General features: G+C 54.0%; 1 protein-coding gene across 1 annotated transcript; it reads left to right on the forward strand.

The window, feature by feature from the left end:
- Nucleotides 1-274: 274 nt before the first annotated feature.
- PIM1 (Pim-1 proto-oncogene, serine/threonine kinase) lies at nt 275-2,767 on the forward strand. The gene is made up of 6 exons (XM_058039760.1): nt 275-443; nt 534-640; nt 740-790; nt 1,098-1,464; nt 2,072-2,248; nt 2,427-2,767. The coding sequence occupies exons 1-6, from the start codon at nt 362-364 to the stop codon at nt 2,576-2,578; spliced, it is 936 nt and encodes a 311-aa protein (XP_057895743.1). The 5' UTR covers nt 275-361; the 3' UTR covers nt 2,579-2,767.
- The last annotated feature ends 10,846 nt before the right edge of the window (nt 2,768-13,613 follow it).

Here is a 13,613-nt window from a genome sequence, read left to right on the forward strand (position 1 = left end):
GAACCGGCGCCGCTGGGCGTGCCCGTGGGCGGGGCTCCGTGACCGCGCGGGGCCGCCCGGGCCGCGCTGCCCGCGCGCGCCGCCGCCGCGCCCACTCCTCATTGGCCGCCGGGCCCGGGAGGGGCGTGGTTATGATGCGTAGCCACGCCCCGCGGGGCGTGCGGCCCCGCCCCCGGCCCCTGCGGCTCGCGGGGCCGGCAGGGGCCGCGCGCCACACGCGGCCGGGCCTCGCGCGGAGCGGCCGCTCGCGCCCGCAGCCCGCCCTGCCCTGCCCTCAGCGCCCTCACAGCCCTGCCCGGCCCCGCGCCCCGCCGCAGGTGCCGCCACCGGCCCCAGCACCGCCACCGGCCCCAACGCCGGCATGCTGCTCTCCAAAATCACCTCGCTGGCGCACCTCCGCTCCGGGACCGCCGGCGAGCTGCACCCCGCCAAGATCCAGCCAGGTGAGGGACGGCCGGTGTGGGGGTGCCCGTCCCGGCTCGGGGCCGGCCGGGGCAGCGGGCGGAGCGCTGACGGGCGGGTCTCGTCCACAGGGAAGGAGAAGGAGCCGCTGGAGCAGCTGTACCGGGTGGGCCCGTTGCTGGGGAGCGGCGGCTTCGGCAGCGTTTACTCGGGGATCCGCCTCTCAGACGGCGCCCCGGTAAGTGGCGGGGCGGGCGGAGCGGGAGGGGGCTCGGCGGCGCGGGCGCCGAGCTCATCCCGGCGCCGAGCTCATCCCGCCGTTCCCCTTGGCTCGCAGGTGGCGATCAAACGCGTGGCCCGGGACCGCATCTCGCAGTGGGGAGAGCTGGTGAGTGCGCGGGGCCAGCGGGAGAAGCCAGCGTGCCGGGCGGGGATGAGCAGAGACGGGAGGCTGGAAACCGGGACGGCGCGGGGGGAGCGGTGCGGGGTCACCGGGGGACGCGGAGCATCCCGGGCCGGGAATGCCTGGCGCCGATGGGGGCGGGCAGGGGGACACCGGGATGTCCAGCACCGGTGGGAGCGGGCAGGGAGACACCGGAGCATCCCCCGGATCGGTGGGTGCGGGCAGGGGAACCCGGGCTTGCCGCGGGCGGGGGTGGCTCAGCCCCGCTGATGGCAGCGTGGTGCCCCCGCAGCCCGGCGGCAGCCGCGTCCCTCTGGAGATCGTGCTCCTGAACAAGGTGGGCTCCGGCTTCCACGGCGTCATCCAGCTCCTGGACTGGTTCGAGCTCCCGGACAGCTTCGTGGTGGTGATGGAGCGTCCGGAGCCGTCTCAGGACCTCTTTGACTTCATCACGGAGCGGGGGTTCCTGCCCGAGGAGATGGCGCGGGGGCTGTTCCGCCAGGTGCTGGAGGCCGTGCGGCACTGCAACAACTGCGGCGTCCTGCACCGCGACATCAAGGACGAGAACATCCTGCTCGACCTGGCCACGGGCGAGCTCAAGCTCATCGACTTCGGCTCGGGCACCTTCCTCAAGGACACGCTCTACACGCAGTTTGACGGTGAGCCCATAGCCGGTGCACTCCCGGTGCCGGGCATTGCGCGGCCGGGCCGGGCTCCGGAGGTTTCCCCGTGCCGGGGGTGGCCGGCATGAATTCTGCAGCCGCTGCCAAGTTCTGTTTGGCACGGGGAGGATGTTGTGAAACGGGAGCCGGCTCCCGGCCCTGCTGACAGCCTCCGTCACCCGGGCTGGCTCGGGCTGGGGCGGGGGAAGCCAGCGTGACAAAAACACCCTGGGGAGGGGGGAGCCGAGGGGGGGTTTGCAAAACCCGAGCACCGGCCGGTTTAGTTTGCAGGTGCGGAAGGGCTGGGGCTGCTCCTCTCCTCTTGTTTGCCTTGGTTTATAATTTAAATTTTATTTTTTTACCATTGCGCGGAGCGAGGGGGGGGAAGGCGTGGTTTTTTTCCCCACCCGTAGGTGGGTTTTTTTTTCCTCGCATGTAACGGCCGGGCCTTTCCCGGGCCCTGCTGCCCTCTTCTGGCACCCGCGCCTTTCTTTTACAACCCAAAGTTTGTAAACAAGAGTCACGTGCTGGCGGGAAGGCGGGCGGGTCACGCCGGGTGCCGGGGACGCCGTGCCGAGGGCTGACGAGCTGCTGTGCCCCGCAGGAACACGCGTGTACAGCCCCCCGGAGTGGATCCGCTTCCACCGCTACCACGGCCACTCAGCCACCATCTGGTCCCTGGGTGTGCTGCTCTACAACATGGTGTGTGGGGATGTCCCCTTCGAGCAGGATGAGGACATCATCCGGGGCCAGCTCTTCTTCCGACGGCGCATTTCTCTCGGTGGGTACTTGGGATGTGCCCGGGGCAGGCTGCAGCTCCCAGGGAGCTCTGCAGGAGGGGCACATGTGCTGCCATGCTGCTCTCCTCCCAAGCAGAGGGTGGGCACAGCTCAGATGGTGGCACAAGGTGGATATGAGCCTGCCCAGACTGATCATTGCTCGCTGCTTTCTCTCCCCAGAGTGCCAGCACCTCATCAAGTGGTGCTTGTCCATGCGCCCCTCGGACAGGCCGTCCTTGGAAGATATTTTCAACCATTCTTGGCTGCAGGACATTCACCTGGAACCAGCTGAGATCACCCTGCACAGTTTGATCCAGGAGCCTGACAAGTAACAGCTCCATGCAGCTCCTGGTCATAAGAAGCAAAGAAAACCAGACTTTTTCATCCTGACCATAACACTGAGCAGGGATCCTCAGATGTTCTCAGATGGGAATGTGCACATCCTGCCCTGGAGCTGGGCTGGGGACCTGCTCGTCCAAGTTCTGGTAGCCACCATCCAAGCCAGCTGTCCTGGACTTCATGTGAACAGTAATTTCTTTTTGGACTGGTTTTGGAGGCTCTCAAGTGTCATCTTGACCTGCTGAATTGGATGACCTGACTGCAAGAAAAGCTTCAGTGGGGGAAAACTGTGGGGAGGGCAGGGCCTGTGGCAAAGTGGCTGTCCCTTCTCCCTGCCCCATGCTTGTGTGCCTTCTGTTTGATCTGAGCTGTGCTGCAGGAAACACTTGACTTTTCCTGCAGTGCTGCTTTTCTGACTCGCCTGGGCCTGTAGTTCCTTTTTCTTTTTCAAAAAGGAAATGGGTCAGAAGATGCTTGGGAACCAAGTGGGTTATGCCTCGCCTCCTGTGCCTCCATCCCACACGGGTTTTCTGGGGTTCTTTGCTTCTCTGTGCCCTCACAAATGCACAAACAATGCAAACCAACAGCTGTAAATGTGTACATAGCTCTACAGGAGCAAAGCTTGATGTACAGTTGTGAATAGTGATAACATTTTTGCCTTTTTTTTTTCTCATTTCCAGTTTTTGTTTTTAATTTATTTTCATAAATTTGTTGTTTGTTTTGTTTCTTAAAGGAAGAGTTCTGGCCGCTAGGATAACTTATTTATTTATTTATAATTCATGTGGGTTTCCAGCCCATGCCTTGCTTCTACAGCTGCTGATCCCCCAGTTTTCCATTCAGGTTTTCCCTTTGTTTCTGTCCTGTGTCCATCCCTGGGCCTGTTGTGTTTCCATTGGGTGTCTGGTGGAGGTGTGGGGTGGCAGCTTCTCCCCAGCTGTCTGTGTACATAGTTCTGGGTGCTGTTCTTTCCTTGCCACGTGCAGATCTCAGTTTGCAGATGAATTTGGGTTTTTTCCACGGGTGTCTTATTTTTTGGGGCTGGGGAGGGGGGGGCTGGCCCAGGCTGTCTGCACTGCCCAGTCTGTACCTGTAACCACGTGTGTAGCCAGCAGGTTTTGTTAATAGTTAATATTGTACAGGGGAATTGAGAAATCTTATTTTTTTTATGCAGTTTTAAATAAAAACAAAACACTTGCTGTGCTGGAGACATTCCTTTGTTGTGGGGTGGGATGGAGGATATGCTGGGAGTTGTGGGGCACCAGTGACCACACCATGGCTACTCCAGGGGACCATGACTCCAAAAATCCCATCCCAGCCCAAACTGGGACCAGATGGATCTGGACTGCCCTCCACGGGGTGTTTCCAGCACTGGCAGCTCTCCTGGGAGACATCAAAGAGGTGCTGAGCCCTTTTCTCCCATTCATCCTCAGGCTGGTGCGGAGCATGTGCTGGAGCTGGCGAGTAAACAAACATCAAAGCTTGCTTACGAAACTGCCGGATGTTGTCAGCCAAATTCAATTTGGGCAAGGCAGATCCTGTTGCTCCGGCTCTGTTGGTGTTGCATGCCCGGGGCTGGTGGGTGCAGGAAGCTGCCAGCGGGCTGTCCCCACCTCCAGCCCGGCCAACGCAGCACAGCAGAGGAAGCTGATGTGAGGATTACGAGAAGTCGGTCACTATCAGTCAGCAGCGGTCGAGTTTTTTACCCTCCAAACTGTCAAACCCCATTTCCAGCTCTGCGGCACTTCAGGGATGTTTGTTTGTGTGTTTTCTTATCTTGGTTTGGTTTTTTTTTTTTTTTAATTAGTTTACATGTGTTGAATTTTGGAGACGGTTTCTGCGTGACCTGGAGCAGCTGCTGCTGCATGCACAGGGCTGTGTCAGCTCCAGGGAAGGGGCAGATTTCCCTTTTTATAGGTGACTGCAAATCCCCCGATCTGACACAACAGGATCCTCCTTTCCTTGGCTTCCTCCAGGTCTTTTTCCTTAATATCCCCGTGTCCAGTGGGCAGTCCCTTCCCCAGCTCACCCAGGGCTCTCCTGTCCTGCTTTCCAAGCCATAAACCTGCTAGGAGGGAATGAGGGCTCCTGGAGCCACATCCCAGCCTCGTGGAGTGACCTGCTATCATGTCTGTGTCTCTGCCTCGGTGAAGAAAGTGTTAAGTTGGTTTGTTTGTTTTGCTTTTTTATTTCTTGTTTTATTTTTTTTTTTCCTATTTCACTCAGCTGCATCTTTCATCTCCTTGGGGCCGCTCGAAGCAGGAAGCACAGCTCCAAACGCCGTCAGACTTGGGGCCTATTTTGAGATGCGGTTTAGATCTACCCTCCTCGCTCTCTTTCCCACTCGAGACCATCCAGGAAGCTGCTCTTACACGAACACAAACATCCCCAGCACACCTCCAGCTACCCCTTGGAGCCCCTCGTGTGGGCAGCGTGCCCCTGAGCACTATCACAGCCCCGCTGCAGCCCGGCCCACCCTTCCCGTAAGCGCTCGCGACTGTTGCGGTGTTTCTTAGAAAACTCTGCAGGTCCCAAGTGGAGCTGGCTGCTGATAGTCCCTCGGTTTCCGCCTGTGGCTGCTGATTTTGTCACCCCCAAGTTTGTGCTGCAGCACAGGACAGAGCCAGAGTGTCCCCAGGATCCTGCTGGCCATGGGGATTGTCCTGTCCGAGTGTTGGACTGGTGTGTGTGTGTGATCCCTGTGCACCAACAGTGCTGAGCAGCAATACATGCACCAGGGTAAGTGCCACCAGATTTGTGTCCCAAGCCTCTCTGTTAAAGGATCAAGTGCATGTTTGATTCCCTGAGCACCATCCTGAGCAGTGACACCTTCATGAGGACAAGAGCCACCAGATTCATGTCCCAGGTCTCTGCCACAGGGGTGATGGGAGAGCAAAGATGGGCAGTTACAGCATCACTTACCCGTTCTCCCCTCCAGGCTGCCCATCACCATTGCACTCAGGGCCTGGGGGAAAGAAAAGCCTTTTTCACCCCTCATTTTTCCTCACTGAGGGGATATTTCCTGCACTTTGAGGACAGGAAAGGATGAAAACACCGGAGTTACCCATTAGGAGGTGACTCAGAGGCAGCACTGCTCTCCCACCTCCCTTTCACAAATTTTTCTTGTGCCCCTGTGTCAGTAGACAAGGCACCCACAAAGCAGAAATTGTGAAAAAAATAATGAAGCAGAACCAGGAGGAGATTTCAGGCTGTTGGAACTCCAGTTCTGGGAGCACTGGAATCCCACAGATGACTGAGGTCTTTCAAAGGGCCAGCACTCATCTCACCTGTGCCTTTCTGCAGACATCCATCCTCAGCTCAGGTGCTTGGTGATGCAGGAAGGACCAGCCAGGGGATCAAAAGGGACATTTATGTTTTACACATCATTTCTGGAATGGGAGATGAGCAACAGCCCAACTTCTGCCAAAGCTGGAGAAAGGCAGATGAGCACCAAGGAGAAAATACCTGGGGAGCAGGGCCTGGGCTCACCACAGGGACCTGAAGAGCCAGAATCTCAGAGGTGGCACCTTACCACCTCCCTATCCTGAGGAAAACATCCAGGTGTCCCCGAGGCACTGTCTCAAACCCTTTGGCCTTCTTGGCACAGTGAGTCACAGGAGCTATTTTCGACTCCTGCCTGAGGTCTTAGGTCGGGGTGAATTATCAGCAAACCATGTCCCAGGGCTCCAGCTCCCCGGGAATGAACCCTTGTGGCAATCAGTCTGAGCCCTTTGCCAGCAGCCTGCGTGGCAACAGCATCATCTCCATGTGGGGAAACTGAGGCACGGCGACCCAACTCGCTGGAGATCTTTTGTGGTGTAGCCTGGGCTCACCTCCTTTCCCCTGCCCTCTTTCCTCAGGCTGAGATTTGCAGCAGGAGCTCCCAGCTTTAATCCCCCGCTGTCCCCACGTCCCCTGGGCTGGGGATTGAGTCCTGCAGGAGCTCACACCAAAGCCCTGCCCCCTCTCAGGGTGAAACCAGGGTGAAACTTGTCCCTTGCCAGGCCTCCTGTGACACCCCCAGCCCGCAGGGACAGCCAGGGGGGGCAGGTGCTGGTTTCAGGCACCTGGAGCCCCACTCCAGAGCAGAGTCTCGTGTTTTGGGGTTTGCAGTGACTCTGCCAAGAGCAGAGCTGTGCTCACCCTGCCTCCGTGACACATCGAAACTGCATCACTCAGCCTGCGAGTTGGTGGGGGTTTTAAAGAGGAAAAAACACTTATTCACCATAAAAAACCCCAAACCAACCGCAAAACCTTTCCAGCGTGTAAAGTTGAGTCAAATTTAGCAGCTTCAGCGAGAGAAACATATTTTGAAAGCTGTAATGGCAGTGTTTCTTTCATCCCTTTCCAAGCTTTTGGTCCCCTACCTCCAGGGCAATATTTTTGTGCCCTTACTCACCGGGTTTATAACAGTTAGGAGGGGGTTAAGCAACCCCAAAAATGAAACAACATCTCCTGCTACAAACTGCAGCAGCCACTTCAGCGGCCCTCAAATACCACAGAGGCACGTGTGTGAATTCGAGGGGCGAGCGGGTGTCGGGATGGAGATCTCACCCTCTGAGAAAGCTGTGAGAGAAACAGCAGCGGCAAAATGTCACTTCAGGTCACCCCAAATTCTCAATCTCCTTCCCTGAAATGGGCAGGCAGGGCTGGGGCCCACAGCATCAGAAGCAGCCCCAGGGGAATCCAAGCAAGCACGCAGCAGGGATGTGCCATGGCAGCCCCAGGCTCGGTGCCAGGTTACTCCGTGGAGTAGGTTACTCCCTGTAGGATACCCACACTCTCAGGGTGCCCAGGTGTGTGTACATCCCCCCCAAAGCACACAGATTTGGCCCAGCTTGGTTCTTGCCTTCATTAATCAACTCCTGCTTCACTTAATCAAGGTGCAGCTGTGAGTGCCAAGGATTTGGATTTCACCCTCCGGGGGAGTTTCTCGCCTTTGGGGAGCGAGCAGGATGTGGGCAGAGCAGACAATGAGCCCCCCGCCCTCGCCAGGGTCACTCCTCTGTTGCTCTAGCAGGGTGTTTCCAAACAAAACCTTGATAAAGCCAACAAACACGAGGAGCGGGAGAAGATGTGTGAATTGCTGTGGGAAAGCGGGAGGGAAAACTCCAGGAAACATCGGGCACTCAAACTGGGGAGGAACAGCAAATCCAGCCCAGCAAATCCTGCCTGCAGGGAGGGGACAGCAGCACCCAAAGGAGCTCTGCAGCCATTCACAGATGCTAAAAGTGACTGCCGGACAGACGGACACACTGTCCGTGCTCACCTCCCGCGGGGGATGGATCCCGTTTCCCAGAGTTGGCAGCCGGGTTACGGGATGAGGGGATTTGTGATAACATTGTTGGATGTGTAATATGTGATAAATACCCCTGGGGTTTTGAACTCCTCCTGGAAGGAGCAGCATCCCCACCCAGCTCCTTCCTGGAAACTTCGCTTTCCAAGCCAGCCCCTCCGGCCAGGAGGGCATTGCTCTCCCCGCAGCTGGGTACCTTCAAATATCACATTTAGGTACCCTCAAATGTGATATTTTTGCCAGCTCTGAAGTTTCCTTTCTCTGCTTTAGCTTCAGGATGGGAAAAGGAACCGATTCTTCTGTCTCGAGTTTCATTCTCGTTCAGAATCGAAAGCTGCAGGAGATGCTGGGCTGGTTGTCAGAGAACCAGGGCTCGCTCTGCCCCCCGAAATATCTCCCGTAGCCTGGAGATGGATGGAGAGGGAAAGGGCAGAAATCGCCAGCTCGGGGAACCCGGCAGGTGCAGAGACACCGCAACGAGCCCGTGCCGCCCTCTGCTGTCAGTCCCAGCGGCTTTGCAGAAAATCCCCTCGTTTTGAATTTTTCTTTTATTTTAGTCCCCTCATTTTGAATATTCTTCCCCTTTTTTTGAGTGCTTCCAGCCCTCCCGTGTCCTGAAAGGCTTCTTCTTCCCTCCACCCTAAGTTCACAAAGGTGAATTTTGTGTTCATGCAAGGACTGCACTCAGTGCTCTGGTCTAATCATCGAGGTGGGGAACAGGTTTTTCTCCACTCTTGGGTGGGTTTTCCCTGGCCTTCCCTAATTTTGAATATTTCTTCCCTTTTTTAAAGCGCTTCCAGCCCTCCTGAAAGGCTTCTTCTTCCCTAGGGCTTAGTCAAAGGTGAACTTTGTGTTTAAGAAAGGACTGCAGTCAGTGCTCTGGTCTAGTTGTTGAAGTGGGGAACAGTCAAAGCTTGGAGTAGATGATCTCAGAGGTCTTTTCCAGCCTAAATAATCCCGTGGTTGAATTCCTGGCACGTTCCTCCAGACCCAAAGTGCAGGCAAGGCCACCATGCTCCGGAGGTTCCCCCTTGGCTGGGAGCGATGGGATTCATTCTCCATCACTGCCAGGTTTGGCAGGAGATGGATGTTGTGAAACAGGAGCTCCTGGCTCTGCCGACAGCCTCCAGCACCTGCACTGCCCCTGCTGGGGGCTGACATGGAGCCGGTGTGACAAAAACACCTGTAAGGGCAGCAGAGGCAGCTTTAGAACCTGGGCTCTGTCTGGTTTTGTTTGCAGGCACAAAGGGCTCGGGCTGCTCCTCTCCCCTTGTTTGCCCTGGCTCACGATTGGGGTTTTTGAAGGATAAACACAGGTTTTTCCCCACTCGTGGGTGGGTTTTTCCTGGCCTTCCCCAGGGTTGCATTGCCCCTTTCACACCCCAGGGTTTGTCACCGTGACCCTGGGGCAGGACAGAAGGCAGCAGGTCCCAGGGATGCCAGGCCAGGGTTGGCAGCTCCTGTGCAATCCCATAGAAATGTTGGGGTACAGCCCCCCAGAGCAGAGCCACTCCCACTGCTGTGACAAATGGATTTGTAAAGAATTCTCAAAACTTAGAAACCTCACATAGTCTGCATCTGTATGCAAACACTGAGGTAAGGTGTGCTGGCTTAGGAAGGCCATGGAATAGAGATGACATGAATACAGCATAACTTTCTGGCAAAACATGTATAATATTCATTTAATATTTGCAAAGAGCCAAACATAAAATAGGCATTTTTCACACCTCCCAAGCAGAGGCACAGGGTGGAAAGGAGCCTGCTCTGACTGACCACTGCATGCTGGTGTCTGTCCCCAGAGTGCCAACACCTCACCAAGTGGTGCTTGTCCATGTATAATAAATAATTAAAAAAAAAAATATTGTGTGTAATCAGAGTGGGGGTTTTTATCCTTTTTTTTTTTTTTTGAATCCTAGAATGGCTTGGGTGGAAAGCGAGCTTAAATTTTGTGCCACCCCCTGCCAAGGCAGGGACATCTCCAGGTGTCCCCCTCCAGGGCCAGGGTAACTCCACGCTGCTCCAAGCCCCCTCCAGCCTGGCCTTGGGCACTGCCAGGGATCCAGGGGCAACCCCAGCTGCTCTGGGCACCTGTGCCAGGGCCTGCCCACCCTCACAGCGAACAATTCCTAATTCCCAATATCCCATCCAGCCCTGCCCTCTGCCAGCGGGCAGCCATTCCCTCTGTCCTGTCACTCCAGACCCTTGTCCAAGCTCCCTCTCCTGGAGCCCCTATATGCTGTCAGGTGCCCCGGAGCCCTCCCTTCCCCAGATGAACACTCCCAGCCCGGCTCCATTGCACAGGGGATTCATTTTAATCTCTTTTCCCGGGCGGTTTCCCCGTCACCGCCCCCGAGCCAAGATGGCGCCGCCGGGGGCGCTGAGGGGGCCGGGGGGCTCCGCCTGCAGCGCCCCCTGCGCCCGCCGGGCGGCGCTGGGCCCTACTGCGCATGCGGCCACTGCCCGAGCAGCAAAACTACATCTCCCGGCATGCACCGCGAGCACCGCCTGGTCCACCCGGCGGTCTGGAGATGAAAGACTCCAATTCCCGGCATGCTCCAGGAAAGAAACGCGAACACGTGACTCCAGGCTACGATGCTTTTTGACCCTGCGGGGCCACCGTCGTGTGGGAGAACCCGGAAGTGCCGCGTGCCCCGCGTGGGTCGCACATGGCGGCGCCGGGCCCCGGACAGCCCCGGACAGCCCCGGACAGCCCCGGACAGCCCCGGACAGCCCCGGACACCGCGCCCGCCCTCCCGGTGAGCCCGCCCCGCCCTGCCCCCGTCCCTTCTCCCTCGCTGCAATGGCGGCCCGCCGCCTTTGGGCCGTTCTGCTGCTGCCTTGGCTCACGGCGGGCCCGGTACCGGCAGCACCGGCCCATCCATCATCAGCCATCCCATCCTGCCTGCGGCCTCTCTGCGTTATTATCCTGCATTTTAGAGCACTTTTATTTTATTTATTGCATTTGTTTTTCTGTGCAGTTGTTTTGCTTTAATAAAATACACAAAGCTTTGCTTGTATTTCCTCACAAACCCCATTTTGTGAACAACTCTGTTAATTAATTCCACACAACTGCTCTCTGTGCTTAAATGATTCCTTAAGGATTTGTCTGCAGTTATAGAAATGAGAATTTCACACGTTGCTGCATTTGTTTGGTGTTTGTTTTTTTTCCTTCTGCACAGAACTGTTTGGTGACAGTTTTTAATGTGTAACTGAGCAGCAGAGCAGCTTCCAGAGAGCCCTGCAGCATTCCCAGGTCTGGGATTTTCTACAAAAAAACCTGGAAAGCCAGGAGGGTGAGATTTCCAAAGGGTTAAGATGATTTCCAGAGCATCCCTGTGAGAGGAAAAGTGGATTTGTCTTTCCAAACAAGCTACTGGTAGATAAAACCAGCACTGGGAGATAAAAGAAACAATGGGAAGGATTCCACTGATTGATGAATGGAAAAAGGTATTTGCTTTTACAAATAAACTTTAGGTTTGCTGATAAGTGAAATTAGACATTGAGAGATGAAAGAAACAATGGGGGAAAACCTTAAATTCCATAAGAATTAAAAATGAAAAAGGAGGGTTGTGCATTTGAGGGGAATCTTTGGTATCAGGTGTTTTGGGAAGTCTGGGCCTCTCAAGTACCTCAGAAATGGGGAAAGAGAGAAGGGAAATTGGAATAAAAAGGAGGCTGTGTCCTCCAGAAGTGTGAGCGATCTCAGGGGAATGCCCCATGGCCTCTGCCTTTACTGGAATAAAGTAAAAATAAACTCCTCTGTCTCCTTTTTGCACATAAACCTCCGATGTTTGTGGTAACACATCCGAGTAAAGAGCGTGAGCAGGAGGTGGAAATAGCGCAGATCGGGGCAAACGAGGGCAAAGAAACGCAAAAAACGGAGAAAAAGAGGAAAAAAAAGGCTCGGAAGGGCCCTGGGGGCTCGGGGCTGCGGCACCGCCGGGAGCCACCAGGGGGAGACAGAGAGCGGCCCCGCCGCACCGAGGGACGGGGCGATAATGAGGGACAAAGAGGGATAATGAGGGACAAAGAGGGGCAGAAAGGGATACCAGGGACAAAGAGGGACACCGGGGGACAACCGTGACGGCCCCGCGTCCCTCCCGAGCCGCCGGGACACGGCGGGGCCCGGCCGAGCGCTCCGAGGCTCCGCGGGCAGCGGCGGCGCTGCAGTACCGGCCGTGACCGCGGGAGGGCGCCGGGGGCCGGGCCGGGCTTCGGAACGGCCAAAAAGGGATCTGAAATGTTCGGAACCAAAATCTCTGATTTGAAATGTTCTGAATCAAAACCTCTGATTTTAAATGTTCGGAACAAAAAACTCTGATTTTAAATGTTCTGACAGCAAAAACTCTGATTTTAAATGTTCTGAATCAAACACTCTGATTGTAAATGTTCTGAATCAAAAACTCTGATTTTAAATGTTCTGACACCTAAAACTCTGATTTTAAATGTTCGGAACAAAAACTCTGATTTTAAATGTTCTGAATCAAAAACTCTGATTTGAAATATTTGGAACCAAAAAATCTGATTTTAAATGTTCTGAATCAAAGACTCTGATTTTAAATGTTCGCAACAAAAAACTCTATTTTTAAATATTCGGAACCAAAAACTCTGATTCTAAATGTTCTGAATCAAAAACTCTGATTGTAAATGTTCTGACACCTAAAACTCTGATTTTAAATGGTCAGAACAAAAAACTCTGATTTTAAATGTTCTGAATCAAAAACTCTGATTTTAAATGTTCGAAACAAAAAACTCTGATTTTAAATATTCTGAACCAAAAACTGATTTTAAATATTCTGACACCAAAACCTCTGATTTTAAATGGTCAGACACCTAAAACTCTGATTTTAAATGTTCTGAACCAAAACTGTGATTTTAAACCTGAACAAAAAATTCTGATTTTAATTGTTTTGAACAAAACCCTCTGATTTTAAATTTTCAGACAGCAGAAACTCTGATTTTAAACGTTCTGACAGAAAAACCTGTGATTTTAAATATTCTGAACCAAAAACTCTGATTTTAAATATTTTGAACAAAAAACTCTGATTTTAAATGTTCTGACAGCAAAAACTCTGATTTTAAACCTGAACTAAAAACTCTGATTTTAAATATTCTGACACAAAAAACTCGGATTTTAAATGTTCCGACATCAAAACCTCCGATTTTAAGTCTTCTGTCAGAAAACCCCTCTGATTTTAAATCTTCCAACAGCAAAGACTCTGATTTTAAAACTTTCCAACCCCAAAAATCCTCATTTCACACCTTCCAATAGCAAAAACTCTGATTTTTAAACCTTCTGACACCAAAAACTGATTTTAAATATTCTGACACCAAAAACTCTGATTTTAAATATTCTGCCACCAAGACCTCACACACACCCCCAGGATTCTGTGATCCCTGCACTTCCAACAGTGTCAATGCTGGTGGCACTTGGTGTTTCTCCTCTCAAACACTTCTTGCTCTTTCCTTTTCCTGTTTACTCCCCCTTCTACCTTTACAACCTTCCTTGGAAGCAAATTTGCCTTGCAAGGAAAGCAAATTCCTTGGTTTTTTGCAGGAAAAGCTCTGAAGGACCAACCTGGCTCCATCCCAAAGCAGGTCCCACCTCAGAGCCCTGTGCTGGTCCACCGTGGGATCTCCTCTGCTGAGAGATTCTCTCCTTTCCATTTTTCATGGATATTGGCACCAAACTGTGTGCAGGATGAGAGCCAGATGGACATCTCTTTGATTAAATC

This window comes from Melospiza georgiana, chromosome 23 (assembly GCF_028018845.1).
Source record: "Melospiza georgiana isolate bMelGeo1 chromosome 23, bMelGeo1.pri, whole genome shotgun sequence".
NCBI lineage: Eukaryota > Metazoa > Chordata > Aves > Passeriformes > Passerellidae > Melospiza > Melospiza georgiana.